This window comes from Centrocercus urophasianus, unplaced genomic scaffold, assembly GCF_019232065.1.
Source record: "Centrocercus urophasianus isolate 14NV4802_14NV808 unplaced genomic scaffold, USGS_Curo_1.0 seq_24, whole genome shotgun sequence".
NCBI lineage: Eukaryota > Metazoa > Chordata > Aves > Galliformes > Phasianidae > Centrocercus > Centrocercus urophasianus.
The window spans coordinates 3,617,281-3,633,446 of record NW_024884800.1 but is presented as its reverse complement, the minus strand read 5'-3'; the positions used below and the strand labels follow the sequence as shown (position 1 = coordinate 3,633,446).

Genomic DNA, 16,166 nt, shown 5'->3' with positions numbered 1-16,166 from the left:
GGCGGCGGCGGAGGGGCGATGGCGGCGGAGCGCGGCCGGGGCGGCCCCCGGCGGCGGTCGCGGCGGCTGTGAGCGGCGAAGGCGGTCGGCGGCGATGCGCGGCGCTCCCGGCGACGATGGAGGACCGGTCGCACAAGGTGCTGCTGGCGCTGGTGATGCTCTTCCTCTTCGCGGTGATCGTGCTGCAGTACGTCTGCCCCGGCACCGAGTGCCAGCTGCTGCGGCTCCGCGCCCTCAGCCCCGCCGCGGCCGCCGACCCGTACCGGGCGGAGGACGAGACGCCGACCCGCTTCGTGCCTCGTTTCAATTTCTCCGCCGGCGATTTGCTGCGGAGGGTGGACTTCAACATCAAAGGGGACGACCTGATCGTCTTCCTGCACATCCAGAAGACGGGCGGCACCACCTTCGGCCGCCACTTGGTCCGCAACATCCAGCTGGAGCAGCCGTGCGAGTGCCGCGCCGGGCAGAAGAAGTGCACCTGCCACCGGCCCGGCAAGCGGGAGACGTGGCTCTTCTCGCGCTTCTCCACCGGCTGGAGCTGCGGGCTGCACGCCGACTGGACCGAGCTGACCAACTGCGTGCCCTCGGTGGTGGACAGCAAGAAGGAGGTGCGGCTCCGGCCCTCCAGGTGAGAGCTGCGGCGGATGGGAGCAGGCTCGGGGCGAACAAAGCCGTTCCCCCGCGCTGTGCTCTGAGCGTTTAAATGATAATAACCCGCAGGCTGCCGCAATTAGAAGGAGCTTAGCGAGCTGCCGACGGCGAGTGTGGGTCGGGCCCGGGTTGCCGTGGGGCTCCTCGGGCTGCCCCGGGGCTCTGGCGCATCCCCTGGCCGTGCTGCAGTTCCCTGTGCCCCTCGGATGGGTGCTGCTGGGAAGGGCTGAAGTTTAGGTTACGCGAATGTTGGCAAAGCAGAGGTTGTTTTGCGTCTGAGTGTTAGCTGTAAATATTTGTGCTGCCCTCCAGCCCTAACCCTGTTTATTTTAGGTTTGCGTTTAGGATTTTAACAGCGCTGTTCTCTTTACCCCTGCACTTTCCATAGAAGTTGCCAATCGGACCGGTGTGCAGCCGGCTGCCCGGCTGGAGGTGCCCCTGCATTCCCAAAGCTCGTTCCACAACACTGCGATGGTCACAACATGCAGCCCGTCCACGGCTGAGCGCTGTGCAGCACTGCGGTTGGGGTTTGGGTGTCCCTTCCCATTGCTTCGCTGGGAAATGAGGAGCTAAGGGTGTCGGTCCTATTGTGCTGGCAGATTAATGGCAGGTCCCCTCACAATGAGGGTGCTGGTATACATCATGCTGTCTGAAGTCAAGTCTGAGCACAGATCTGCTTGAAATAGAGTGCGATTTCTTTCTAGAATTCCTTTTATATAGCGTGACACCACACTGCCATCTAGTAGAAAAATGGTTAGCGTCGTTATCTTTCTGTAGCCAGGATGAAGCTCTTCATGAGACTCAGCTATTGTGATTCTTGCTCTTTTGTTTTCCTCCTTGCTTCAAAATTCAATTGTTTTGTTTTTGTGGCGCTCCATTTGTAAGCATCAGAAGCGAAGTCTTTGCCCTCTGGGCATATTATCTCCCCAGTTTCCCAGGCTATGTACTTTATTTTACCTGTCCTATGAGTGCGTTGTTTATCAGCAGAGATGGAAATGCGTAACTGCTGTCTCTTTTGCAGAACATCTTCAAGTGAGAATTCTTTCCCCGCCCCAGAGATGGCTCTGCCCTGCAAAAGCTTTGGGACACTGATTCCATTCCCTCGCCGGAGTCACTGGGTCCCCTTGGTGCTCAGGGTTAGTCAGAAAGATGGGACAGCCCTTGTCCTGGGCTGTGTGAGGCAGAAGGGAACGCTGGACTTGGAGAGCTGAGTTTTTGTCAGTGGCTTTTGGCTTTGATGGATTTTTTTTTTTTTTTTTCTTCTCTTTTTGCATTACTGAACGTGCTTTTCTGAGTCAAAGCAGAAGTGTTACATCTACCTTCCCAGCAGCACAGAGTGATGGTTCCTTGTCCAGCAAAGCCACGTGTACCATCAGAACTGGCTTTGTGAGGCCTCTTGACTTGAGATGGAAACCCAGGGAGGGGAAGAAGATAAAGCTGTGATGATTGTGTGTTAGGTAGAGGTCTGCTCTCTAAAAGCCTTTGAAAAATTATGCTACGTTTTTAATAACCTAATTACACAGCTTGCTTAGTAGCTACAGTTATTCTCCCAAATAATGTCTTGACAAGCAATTACTTGGACTGCAACTTCTAAATGTTTAAAAATACAGAGGGAGACATTCTTAAATGAACAATAATCTCTTCAGGTCTTTCTACACATTGTAACGTCCAGTCTTTAATTTTATTTTGCGTTCTCGATTTAGCAACGTTCAGCTGACAACCAGTTAATTAGCTCCTATTTGGAGTGCCGGTAACGGACACTCATCCAGGCGCGTTCTGGGCAGATAATCGCTCCTTTCAGAGCGGTGGAGGTGTGGGATGAGGTGGCGGAGTGGAGGAGCCGTGCTGGCTGCGGCTCTGAGCGGGGCCAGCCTGGCTGTCCCTGTGCTGTGGTCTTTGGAGGGGGCTGGAGGGGTGCAAGGCCAGGGTGGGTGCATCAGGGCATGGAGCAGGATTCAGTCAGGAGCTGGGGAGCACGGCATCCTCGAGTGAAGCTCAGTGAGGGTGGGAATTCCTGCTTATAATGAGAGTGGTGAAAAGTGAACCTGCTGTAAGGGTGTTTTGAATGGCTCAGCAGCTGCATTTGGTGCTTTGTAGTTAATGTATCCTAGCTGCCTAGCCTTGTCTGGGAATAGAAATGAGAAATAGTTGTTCCGGCGAACTTTCTGGTTTGCATCTGTATGTCATTAGTTTGCACAGAGGTTTGTGCTGAGGAGCACGGGGTGCCTGCTTGAGGCTGGTTAGATTGGCAATTAGCTGGACCATTCCCTAAGAGCTTCTGCTTTTAAATAAAAGTTGAGCCTCTGTTTAGGAAGTCCAAAAGATCCCCTGTCCTGGATCTCTAAGGTTCAGCATCACCGTGATGTGACCTGATGGGATCAGCCTTGGGGCTTTGCCTGTGGAGAATCTAGTTGCCTGCATCACTTCTTCAGGCACTGCTCTTAATCCCATCAGTGATCTGCCTGTGTTTTCTTTGGGAATCACAGAGTTGAAGTTCCTGCACTGGAGCTGTAGAAATAAATACTCAGGATGACTCTTAGTGATGGGTATATATATATTTTTTACTTTGGATTTATCACAACAGTACTTTCCTGCCTCTGAGCATGTCAGTTACCAAAACTTGCCCTTCTTTGTAGCGGCGGCCTGTGCTCCTTAATATGAATTAAGTATATAAATAGAGCTGCTGCCTCGTCTTCCTGACTGATGGCAGCCTGTCCCTGCAGCTGACTTTGCTTTAGTTGGCCTTAGCAAATCGGCATAGAAGGGAGTAGCAGCGCTGCAGCATCCTGAAAGGTCAAAAAAGCAAAGGGGGAAAGCAGAGGCAGAGCTGGTGCTTTGAGAGCTCTGGATTTGCTGCTTGGGAGACTGGTAGAGTGGGATGATGGCAGTGGTGGAAAGGAAGGGGCTGTCTCAAACACTTGGCATCGATGGTGAGAAAGGAGAAATGTGCCTTTTCCTAGTCATGAGTGACTGACTTGGGTCACTTGATTGATTGTGGAAGCCTCAAAGCTTTTGGCACACTGAACTGAAGCAGCATTCAAAGCAACTGTGCATGAGAGCATCCCACGACTGAGATTCCACTCGGCTCTGGCTAATTATTATGGGAGGTATCTACTGAACTTGTCTATAGCAATAAATCCAGTGGCACCGCTGTGAGAAACAAAAGGGCTTGGGGTTAGGCTGGAAAATGTAATGAGACGTGGGAGCAAATACAGTTACCTGTGTTTTTAAGTGATGTCATGACTTTGTACCCTCACTGGGTGAGTTGTGGCAGTGGATAGGGGTCAGGCTGTACTTGGTGTCCCTTCTGGCTGGTATTGAAAGAAGGAGATGTCCTTAACGAGCTCTCAGAAGTCTGGAGCCAGCAAGTCTGGAGGCAGTGTTAGGCAGCTCATGCAAGCCTGCTGGGCCGGCAGCAGGGCTGGAAGTTGCTGGCTTTGGGAGAATCTGATGCTGGCACCATGTCCTTGTATTCTGTGGCAAAAAAGCCCTGGCACTGCATGGGTGTCCTTGCCGTGTAAGAAGATTTGGAAGAGTTTAATTAACATCAGGGGGCATCTTACGAAAATCTAAATAAAAGATGCATTCAGACATTTATGGTGTTTGGCTCCTTAGATTGAACAGATTAATCACCTCACTCTTAGACAATATGGTGGGAGTTACATTAGCAATTTTTTCCTAGGAGGCCGCGTGTGGGGCTCCTTGCTGGTAGAGCCCTGGAGGAAGGCAGCTCACTGCAGGCAGTGTGGCCATCAGCTCTGGCTCTCAGCTGCTCCTGGGGTGTGCCCCATGTTTGGCTTTTTGCAGCTTCTGCTTGAAAGGGGAAAATCCGTGTAGCAGAAGCCGCTGCAGGGGTTTTGCACCAGTGCAGCATTTCCCCTGTCTACAGGGGCTTTCGGCGAGTCCCAAGGTGCTCTGATGCACAGGGCTGATAATGACGAGATTCTGTCCAGCTTTGGCAGGAGGTGGATGATTAAAAACCACTGGATGCTGATAGAGCAGAAACCCTTTCTGCACAGGTGCCTTCCACCTGGGGAGCAGTCGCAGCCTGTGCAATGTCAGGTGCTGGCTTCTTGTTGCTACTCAGGCTGTGAGGCTGGTAGCGAGCGCTCCTGAGTCTGGATACTGCCTGAATTAGGCAGGGCTATCGCTTAACCACAGTGTTGGTGACCTAAAGGCTGGAAGTGAGCAAAAGGAGAAGGGCAGGGAGCAGCCTGCTGTGGCCATGGGGTTCCCATGCTGTCACGGGGCTGAGCTGGGCCTGATGCGATGTGATGGAGCAGTGGTGCAGCCTGCAGCCAGGGGCCCTGAGGGGATGGTGGGAGCACTGCCATACTGCAGGCTGCATGGCATAATCCCCTTACAAGGCCTGAGCTCGGAGGCCTTGGTCGTGAACTTAAATTCACGTTTTTAAAGCTTGCACGATAGCTCCCTAAATGGATAAGGCCTGTTTGCAGATGGCGTTAGATTTAAGACCATCTTAAAGGGATTAAAAAAAATTCATGTTCCCTATTAGGCCTTTTCAGTTGTGCTCTAACCGTTTAATAAAGCACGAAGTGACTTTTGGTGATTTAAATGCGGCGATCTCGTGCGCATTTCCTGTTGCCTTTTATTTTAAATTCGGAAAATTGGTCTTTGGGGGTGAGGGATGAATATACTTCTGCAATAAATAACAAGCAGGGATGGCAGCAGAACAAGAGGCGAGGCAGTGAGGGTTCCCTGTGCTGCTTGTTCCATTTGTTATCCAGGTCAGCCCTCCCTGAAGAGCGGAGTAGGGATGGGAACACCGTAGCACAGTGCAGTTGTACTGAGAGACACCATTTCTTTGTATTGAAAAGGTGCCTTTCTGCAAATATGTGTGGTTTGGTTGTTTTTCTTTTTTCTGGGAATAGATAAATATTAAAAGGAAACTATAAATATGTGCTTCAGTTGTATTAAAATAGACTCGGATTGTGCCATGTGATTCTTCTTCATAACTTGATAACCTTTGCTAAAGGTTATTGAAGGCACTTTGAAATCGAGCATCACCGATAGGTTATTTATTTTTATTAAAAGACAAATTGTCAAGTTTTACATTGGTTTTACGTATTAACTGAGATAATTTGTCCCTCATTTATTTAATCTGAATTGTCAGGAATCATGTTCTCTACTGATGTAAATGTCAGAAAAAAGGACTTATTAGTAGATTTGATTGCTTTTTAAATTTAACTAGCAGAGATGCACTGGCATGCCTAAGAGAATTGGTCTGTTTCTTGTGAACAGTTCAGTGCCTAATGAATCACTTCAATGTACTTTTCTGAAGGAAAGTGGAGCAATTTAAATGTGCAATGCATTGATTTACCTCAAATGGATTAGGCCTCTGTGTGCAATCCTTTGCATTAATTTACTTTCTCCATGACCATAATAATAAAGGCAGTGTTTCTGTGTGGTATCAGCTCAAATTAACTCACGTAAGTTGCTAGAAAGCAAAATAATAATATGTGGCTGACCACTGAGTGTGGGACTGGACCTTTCTGCAAGCACTCAAGTGTAAGGACGAGAGAATTCTTTCCAAGGCACTGACCTTATTGTGGGGAAAGAAGCGTAGATGTAATCTGTGCAATTATAATGGATTTTGTGTGTGTGGCCAGATCTGTTTTATAAAATAGCTGTTGTAATGATAGAAAATCTGTGACTGCAGTAGTAAGTTTTCTGTCCCACTCCCTGTAACATCCAGTCTGTGCAGCTGCAGCCTTGGGCTCTGCTGCCTCAGCAGCTGGGGGTGAGGATGCACAACTCTGGGCAGTGCCTTATTTAACCGCTTAGCTGCAGGCATGGCTCTCTGCTTTGTGTCATGCTGTGGGCTTGCTGGGGCTGGGCAGCCCTCCTGACTCTCAGCCTTTTTTGGAATTACCCGTGCACACTCCTTACGTATTGGAGGGGATTAATTTCCTCCCACTTCTCCAGCCACTGTTCCTCATTGCTGGACTGCTGCCTGGTGCCCTTCCTTGCTCCCTGTCTGCAGCTGGAAGCCTGCCTGGGCACAGCTGGGGAGGATGGAGGTGTTGGATGGGGTTTATGGATGAGAGGGGTTTGGTATGGGAGCAGCACGCTCCTGCCTTCCTCCTCCAGCAAGCCAGCATGGTTTACTGCTCATGATTGATTTGCTGATGCTGGCAATTGTACAGTGTGTTCCTGGATTAATAGGGTAGCGCCGAATTATTCAGGCATTATTGAAATGAATCACATTTGAGATGAGTAATAAGTAGCAGACTTTCGTATTTATGAATAATTAACACAGTAAAGTTTTTTCTTAAACAGACATGAAAAAATGATTTAATTTGTACTGTGAACGCTCTGTAAAATTAATGAAAGATAATTGCATTTTCTAATGTGAGACTAAGAAGCCAAAGCTATATATATGTGTATCTATCCGCATGTAAGTTCATATTGCTGGTGTAAGTAGTAAATGTAGAATTCCTTCAGCACATTTGCACTGGGTGCGACCTGTTTTTAACATTCAGTGGTTTGGTGGGTTTTGGTGGTTGTTTTCTGTTGTTGCTTTGGTTGAAATAAGGAATTTGTAAACACTTAGCACACTTGTTTGTTCCATACACTTGGGTATCTGGCTGGACAGTATATATACTCATACAGCAAGCTAAAGTTTTTGAATGAGTGACAGTTAGGATTAGCTTTTTCCTTCCTCCTTGACCCCAGTCTTCTCCATCACCCATTCATGCTTTTAAAGGCAGAATCCATTTGAGGTATTGCTTGTTTACAGCTTTGAGTGGAATCTCTGTTTATTTAGCCTTGAAAAAAAATCGTTAGTGCTTAGAGGACCTACGAGTCATAAGATCCATTAGTGATGAGACTCAAATCATATTACTTCTTGGTTCTCGACGGCTTATGCAACTCTGAAGGAGCCAAACTTTTGATGTGAGAGCACTAAATATATGCAGCTAAGAGAGAGAGGATCTTGTAGCATTGAACGATTTTGTGCATTTACATAAAAGCATGAAGATGACGATGCCTTTCATGAGGTCGTTGTAGCAAATGCTCCTAATTTTCCATAATCAAAAGAACTGTGAAGTTTTTATGCTCTTAGAGGTCTGAGTAACTGGGAGATCAGTTTTTCCTTTATTCCAATTTTGCATTGGTAAATTAGAACGTTGCAAGGCTCCTAGCAGCAGGAATCTGCCCTTTGAAAGTACAGTTTGAACTGTAGGGTCCTTCAGCAAACAGCCAAATCAAATTGCTGAAGCACTCTCTGGGAATGATTGTATTCTTTCTTGAACAGCAGCTGTTTTAACCCTCTGTTAAGAAAAGCAAAGTTTCACCTGTCAAAAGTTTCTCGTGTTGCTTTTTCAGGTTAACTGAGGAGAGAGCATCCTTAAGCGGGTCTAGGGAAGGTTAATCTAATTTATGTGATACTCAAAACTCTGCTGCTAAAGAAACTGAGACTTAGGTGGAAGTGCTTAATGTTGCCTTCTGTTTGCTGTCCGTTTGCCCGTGGGAAAGCTATTCCCAGGAGCAATCCTCAGCTCTTCTGGGGCTGTATTTTTATGGGAAGATGCTGCTGGGTCCTGCCTCTATGCTCGCTGCACAGACTGAGGACTGCAGTGGGGATGCTGTGGGCAGAGGCAGCTGTCTGTCTGTCTGTCCCTCAGGCAGCCTTCCACCTCCAGCCCATGCCACTGCTTGTGGAGAGGGAGGGAGGAAGGGGCTGCACGGCTTCTGTGTTTTGCAGAGCTTTTATTTTTTTCTGTGGGGGTGTTGGATCCCATCAGTGCAGTGGGAGCACAGAGAAGTAAGACAAAAGAGCTCAAGGAAATGTCAGACGCAACAGGATGTGTCTTCCTGATGACTGCTGAGTGATTTGCAAAAACATAAATGGCATAAATTAGCCATTAACTCTTTCAGTTCTTACTATGCTGCCAGCTGGTCACTGGTAAGACAAAAAGCATCTGTGTTGGCATGCCCCCCCCCTCCATTACATTTTCTGTTTTTCTGCCCTATGGGAAGCTGTCATGTTGGTTCCCTTCCCATGAAGGGAAGAGGGAAGCTTTCTGACTGCACAGCTGCTGCATGTGGTCACGCTGCTCACTGCCTTCACACCACAGCTCTTACATCAGTTGTTGGTTTCCCCCCACTTCCGTGGGTGCAGCTGTCTCAGGCTTCACTCTTTGGGCAGAACAGCTTGGAGGAGTCAGAAGCACATAGAGTTGTCCTGAAGTATAGTCTAAGCATGTCCTAACGATGCGTCTGTGGGACTGGCTCATGGAAAAGAGTGGTGAGAAGAGCTAGGGTCTGCTCTCTCTCCTGCTAAATAAGAAAGTTTGGGTACGTATCACCAGGCATTGATGGCCAAAGCCATCAGGCCCGCGGAATTGCTGTTCTGCTTCATGCTTGTGCATTGTCTGCTCCCAACGGGCCGCCGCAGCCACTCAGGGCAGATAATTTAATATCCTTGTCTCTTGAATAGTGTTCATTTCCAAATGTACCCTATAGAATCAAACCACTCCTTCTGGAATGAGTGAGGCAAAGCCCAGGTGAGTCTGTCTTCTTGAGTATAACTAATGCATTTTGCAGTCTGCAGTTGTAAATGCCTTTTTTCTTAACCCCATTTACAGGGGAGGGAAGGCACAAATGAAACCAGAGGAGCTGCACCTGCAGCTGCTTCCCCTGAGAAGTTGCTGGCTTGCTTTTCCTTCTGATAGTTGAATTTTGTATGTCAGCAGCACTCTGGACTGGAATATGATCCCAGAATGTTATGGATAGAGTTAGATTTATAGGGTGGAGCTGAGATATAGCGGTAATACCTGCTGGATTTTGGAGGCTGCAGCTTGCTGGCAGTGGTGTAGAACGGGGCTGTGGCTGGGAATGAATTTTAACTGAGGAATAGTTTGGCAAGCTGTCTTAGCACCCTGTATTTTGCAGGATATCCAACGTGCTACCACGTGCAAGAAGAGATTGCAGTTTTTTCTGGAAATAGAGTCACCAGAAAATGTCTAGGAAATGCTTTTGTGCATTGCCCTATGTTTGGATTACTGAGCTCTTTTGTTACTTTCAGGGACAAAAGTGTGTGAGTAGCTGTCCTCATCTGTGGGTTGGGTGAAGTGAGTTGGGCCTGAAGTGAGCTGGTAGAGGATGGCGTTTGGAAAACCCTGCCCTCCATCTTTTTACTGGGACATTTAACCCAAGACACGCAGCTGAGAACAGGGCTGACATTTCAGGGTGGTTCCTGCTTTGCAGAGTTAAGGTTTCATGGGTTGGGGATGTCTTTTCTCTGGTTCTGCTTGCTGTAATCCTCCTTTTCCTACAACTTCAGCTGCTCAGAGCTGCAGCTGTGAGTGTACCATGAGGAGCAGAGCATGTAGGGGTGGAGATTGCTGAGACAAGTGAAAACTGAGATTCCCCATTCTGGGGCCCAGAGAGCAGTTTGGGTAAGTAAGCTGATGCATCCATGTGGCAGTGTCTGTCCTGGTGGTACGTGGGCTTTGAGATGGAGTCCTGAAGATCCAAGAGCAGCAGCAGTTTCAGGCTTCTCATAGCAGTGAAGACTCTGCAGCAGTAGATACTTTTGCTGGGCAGGTTTGGTTTGGAGCTTCAGGAGGGTGTGAGTTTGGACATCTTTTCCACCAGCCTGTGGGGAAGTGGGGCCAAAAGGCAAGCTCTGTCTCACCCACATTCAGCCCTCGTGTCAGCCAATCTTTGCTATAAAATCAGTCAGTGTATCCTGCAGCACAGAGGTAAAACGGCACAGAAAGGACTTGAGAATAGCTGAGCTCACAGAGAGATAAAAATTTCTCAGAGCTGGGATTATGGAAGGATCTGGCTATTTGTAAGATAAAAGCAGATTCTGCCTTGGTTGTGGTGCTGGGGGATTTGTGGGCAGCGGCCGCCTGGCCCTGCTGCTGCTGCTTCTCTGTAGCATTGTGCTTTTTCAGGCTGACTGTGTACTGAGCTGCAAATTAATTTGCTTTGGAGGCTGCCACTATATTCTTTTTTAAGGAATCTGAGGTTTTTTTGTTTCTTGTCTGAGGGTTTATTTTTACCTTTTCCACCACATTTTGTTATTTTCCTGGAAAACGCAGGACTGTTTTGCTTCTCCTCTGCCCATCCATCACCTGAAGTCACAGTCTCCCTAGGGTGAATTGATTCCTGCGATAAACCTGTGTATTCAGGGAAGAGTTATGGGTGTGAAGTACAAGATCATACTTTATTTTTTCCCTGTACAGTAAAAATACTTAATGTCCTATATATAAAGTTATATCAAGCTAAGTGAAATTCGGGTCTCTTTACTCCTGTGATTAAAAGATCTTCTTAAGGTTGCTTATATGTCTCATGGTACATGGTGGAATCCCAGTACTTCTACCTACTGTTTATAATGGAAGCCAGGTTGCTTACACCTGGGCTCTGACACCTCATGATGATCAATACTCCAGCTGAAATCTGATCATCAAGCAAAAATAAAGCAAGAAGGGGCTCTCTGAGCATTAGGTGTTACTGCTGTGACCTTCTCCTCCGTATGTCCAGCTTGCTTAGCTTGTTTCCATATAGAGGGCAGCTTAGAGGTGGACACCTGACGTCGCTGCCTGGCTGCAGTGGTGTGGGAGGTCCAGAGGTGATGGTGAGCAGTGCAGAGGCACTGCCTGCGATCAGAGCCTTTTTGCAGTGTGTGAGGCAATGTGTTTGGATCTTTGTGTGTGAGCTCTTGGTGTGACCGTTTCTATTAAAAACAAAAACAAAGCACAGATAAAACAGGCATTGCATTTCATCAGGTGATTTTTCCAGTTGCTCTCTGTTCGTAGCAAGCCATGCTAGGTTAGGCATCAAGTAAGGGGTGTCCCTGCAAACACAGGTCAGGTAGAAGTCATGGCTCACATGAGCGTTTGCAGATGGCTTGCCTAACCAGGGCTGCATCTTTTACAACGCAGCTAATCGCTTCTGTTACGGCAGAGAACGGACTTAATTTACTATGAAAAGTGGGCATCTGGGATGTGATTTAAAGGCAGCAGTTGTTGTTCTGGGCTGCTAGAAGGCATTGCCTTTTGGTATATGTGGGAATTTGTTTTGGGCTGTGTTATAGGGCTTGAGAGATGCACTTTCTTCTGGAAAGTGGATTTCAGTAAGGCTGTGGATGCTGAATAACATGCTGTGGTTCAAGGGCACGACCTGTACTAATGTCAGTGTTCCTGAGCTCTGCAGTGCGTTGGAGTTGGTTTGGGATGTTTGGAGAGGAGAAGCAGAAAAAAAACTGGGCTTCTTAGCTTGTGTGGACAGCATCCATTTATTTTACAAGCTGCTTTTCATCTTCGGGCCGTTGAGATGAAACATTCCTTTCTGTTAAGAACAAAAGCAAAAGCCTTCACTTTAATGCAGGTACCAGGGCTGGGAGTGCTGCAGCCACTTATTGCATCGCTTGGCTTTGATCCTCGGCTGCGGCGTAGGAGTGCACAGCACAGCTCAGGAAGGTGTGGTGGTGAAGTGCTTTCAAGTCCCTGGTCTAGACTGACGCCTGTGAGTGCTCCTTGAGCTGGTGGGGTCACTGACAGCAGCCCCATCCCCTGCTGGGTGCAGCTTTCCCTACAGGCATGCCCCAGAGGCAGGGAGATGGGCAGAATTGCTGGAAGAACACTAATGGGCAGGCTGTTCCCTTCCTTTTTTGAAGATTCTCTTAGTGGTGTTTATTTTCTGCTCACTTTTTCTGTTAAACGAGTGCAGCCTGTTTGCAAGCTCTGCTGCTCCTTGGCCTGGGAGCAGAGTGAGTATCTGCCTTGCAGAGATTTTTGTGGTAAATTCTGCTGCTGCTGTACTTGAACACTAACCTGAGGGATTTCTTCCCTTCTTTTTGTAAACAAGTTGTTTTTGTGTTGGGTTGTTTTTTTCCTAATGGAAAATTTCAGTTTGTCCTCCACTTAACCACAGCTCAGGCTTCTCCTGGAAAATGGAATGAATGAGTAACGCTTCCCTCTTTTCTTCTTCTGTGTTTAGCTAATAGCATTGTCTGTGGGTTTTGATTGCATTAAGCCCTTCTGTCCCCACCAACATGGCATCTTTCCCTGACAGCAGAGGACAGCCAGACTGCTTGGAGATGCAAGGCACCTTCTCCAAACCTTCCTCCATGGCGTTATTACCCTAAAACTTCAGAGCTGGGACATCACTGCTTTAGGATGTAAATGGAAGCAGTTGAGTCGTGAGCTGCTGCAATGAATGGTTCCTGGGGCCATCAGCTGGCTGCCACTTGTGATTCCCAGCGAATGTTCTTCATCTTTTCACCTTTCATATAGGCTTGACGTTCTCTGAATTGCTGTGTTGAAACATGAGTTTCAAAATCAAATAGCGAATGACTGCACTAATAATGGATGTTGTTGTACTAGACATTATATTACAGAAGTCACTGTGGTTAAGTGGAGTACCTCTGGAATCTTGTTCTTATCAAGACGTTTATGTTCCCGTCTAATTTTTGTGGAGAGTCATTTAGATGTTTTCCAGATTAGAGCATAATGGAACTGTTAGCTATAAATGTTCAGAGGAATCCATTACACACGGTGATTTAGTGGTTAGTCATTATTACTTGGGAGCTGCAGTGTCCAATTCAACACCGATCTTCAAAACCACGTGTTGTGGTCATCTTTTCTGCTAGATGCTCCTCCAGCATCCTACAGGAGATAAAGACCATCTGCTGCTCAGTGTTTCATATAGCAAAATACAAAAGCAATCTGGAGGGGACAGGGAGATACTGGAGAAACAACTCTGTCAAGGGCAAGCCAACAGCAGGCAGTTTTTCCAGTAGAGTTTTAACCTTTTTCTTTCTGCTTGATTAAAATCCCATTCCACAGGATCTCAAGGTGATGGCCTGCAATCTGAAAGCCCTTGCATTGGCTTAAAATAAATGAAATGGAGTGCGGAGCAACTTTTGTATAAGGAAGACATCAAATTTGTGTGCCTTGGCATCTCTGAACAAAGTTGGGATTAACGTGCAAGCTCATGCAGTTGGGCATCCCAGTGCTCCTCTGCCGCCTTTGTTTTCAGTGTATATCTGTTTCTGCAGCAGTTGGTGCTGGAGATGCCCAAAGGGCATCTGAATGTATTTCCCTGTCAATATTTTAATGGCAGTGATTTAATAACATGCTTTAAAAAGGACACGAGTTGTGATTGTTAAGACTTGGCCTCGGTTTGGGATTCCTCCTCAGTATCTGGAGGAGGAATTGAAGAATTGTGCAGACTCACAAGGGTCAGCGCTCTGATCAATAGCTGAATTTAATGATAAAGCCTTGTAAAATATTTAGGATTTTTTTTTTTTTACCTAATTCAGGTCAGATTCTTCTTTCTTCTTACCAGCTGCTTAGAAATCTGAAGAGTTCAAAAAGAAAACTGTGTAACACACGTCGTCCATCCCTTTCATTTTCTTTACTTTAGAAAGTGACTTTGAGGGCCCTGTTCATTCATGAGCACAAGGTGAGCTCTTAGAAGGAGGTAACATCAGAAGCTCTCAGTTTTGTGTTGAAATTTGAGTTTTCTGGGAGCTGTAGCATGGCAACAGGGTTGCCAGGAGTCTGAACTAGCTGGGGAAGGAGTTTGTGCTGGCTGTTGTGCCTTCAGCTGCACATCTTCAGCTTGCTCCTGCAGGCATCCAACTTTATGGGAAGGCCTAAGGGATGCTGTGGCGTGGGCACAAATCCTGGGGCTCTGCTCTGCACCAGGTGCTGACTCACAACCCCCCATTGCCTTCAGCCTGAGCAGAGCAGGTCTCCATCTGCAAGTGGTGCTCATCCCTGGGAAGCAGATAATTCATGCCCCGCATCCTCCTGAAGAGCAGGATCTGGCTAGCTGCAATGATGAGAGCTGCCTTCTTGCCCTGTCAGCTCTTTTTCACGCAGTTAATGCTGGGACCACAGAACTCTATTAAGAGTCGTATGATGGGATGAGAGATTAAAAGCCAGTGTGATACGGCACCGAGTGCTCCAGCCTTACGAAGAAGTGCTGCTGCATCCTCCTTAAAACGCTGCAATTAGCAATTGCTGCTTGTCCTGGCCCTGCAGGGTGCTGTGTGGGGAGGACAGCTCTCCAGCAGCCAGCCGGGTCACTTAAACAAGCACACAGCTTCTGACATCCTTCATTTTTAGCACTGGTTTTCCACATCTTGCTTTAAATTAGCAGTTAGCTGGGTTTCATCTCGGTGATGGGAGGCCGTTTTGTGATCTCTGAAGCATTCCGTAATGTGGCAGCATGCAGGAGTGGCAGGACATAAAATAGAGCTGTATTGCTTTCTAAGTGTGGTTTTAAACTTTTTTTTTTCCTTTTAAACTGATTCCTTTTGGCAACTCGACTGAGCAGATGTATCACTGCTAACATTTTCTTAAAATCAAATCTGGTGCACACAGTTTTTTTTACTGTCGATTTTAAAGGAGTAATTTCTTTTTTTTTTTTTCTTTCCAGTAGACTGTGTTCATTTTGCTCTCATGACATTTTTCCAGTTTAATTGCTTCAGTATTGCATTGCATTGCGCTTTCACTTTTTAATTGGCAATCAGATCGTGTCCATGGTGGAAGAGAGAGAATTGTAGTCAGAGATTTGGACCGCTGTGGTTTTATTTCATGAGGACCGTGGGTGAGAAGGGCCTGGCTTAGCTGGAGCAATGTGGGCATATCAAGATGATTTTGAGGTAGAAATTGCCTCTTCCCAGTGGGTGGAGGTGCACTTCCTGCCCTTGCATGAGAATTCAGATCCACCTTCCCTGGGTGAGGTTTTAGCAGTGGTTGCACCTGAAACCAGACAACAGCATTGTTTGTGCATTTGCTCAGTTCTCATCCATTGAAACCACTCGTGCTTTTCTGTTAGTGGATGAACACCGAGGCTCTGCTGAGTTAGTGTATAAATAGCTTTTGATATAGGAGTCCAGCCTATATAAATGTAATGTCCTGTCTGTGATGGTTCCTGCACTTAGTATTTTAGGGTTCTTAGGGTATAGCACAGACTGCTATTGATTGCTCCTTACAGGTGCCTGTAGTTAGCATAAAGCAGGAAGCACAGCTTGTCTTGTGGACACTTATAAATACCTCGGAGCTTCTGAGGACCCTGGGAGCCCTCATCCTGTGTCATCACAGCACCTGGGGAGGTGGTGGGATGAAGCTGCAGCCCTGCAGGGATGGGCACTACCACCAGCCCTGGGGGGGATCCCAGCCTGGGCAAGGAGGCATGAAGGAAAGCAAAGCAAGATATGCTTCAGCATAATAATTTATCACATCCCCCCACCTGCCTAGGTGTTGTTATGCTGAGGTCACACTGATGGAAATGTGCTGTGCTGTCTGCATGCATCTTTCCTCTACCCTTTTGAAATGCATGCTGCAGGCTCTTGGAACGCAGCTTAATGAGAGGCAGGAATGTTTGCACCAAAATGGGTGATGTATTTACTTTGCTGGGATTGATTTATAGACCCTGGCTCTACCTGGAGAGGTTTGATTAGCATTATAAGTCACGCAGTAGATGTTGAGGAAACTTACCAAAAAAAAAAAAAAAAAAAAAAAAAAAAA

At 47.1% G+C, this 16,166-nt stretch overlaps 1 protein-coding gene across 1 annotated transcript in view; it reads left to right on the top strand.

Annotated features, from left to right (window-relative positions):
• The first annotated feature begins 98 nt into the window (after positions 1 to 98).
• Positions 99 to 16,166, top strand: part of HS6ST2 (heparan sulfate 6-O-sulfotransferase 2) — a 102,067-nt gene continuing 85,999 nt past the window's right edge. The window contains exon 1 of the mRNA XM_042825214.1: positions 99 to 628. Coding sequence (XP_042681148.1) covers positions 117 to 628 — 512 coding nt within the window. The 5' untranslated portion in view covers positions 99 to 116. The remainder of the gene's footprint in view (positions 629 to 16,166) is intronic.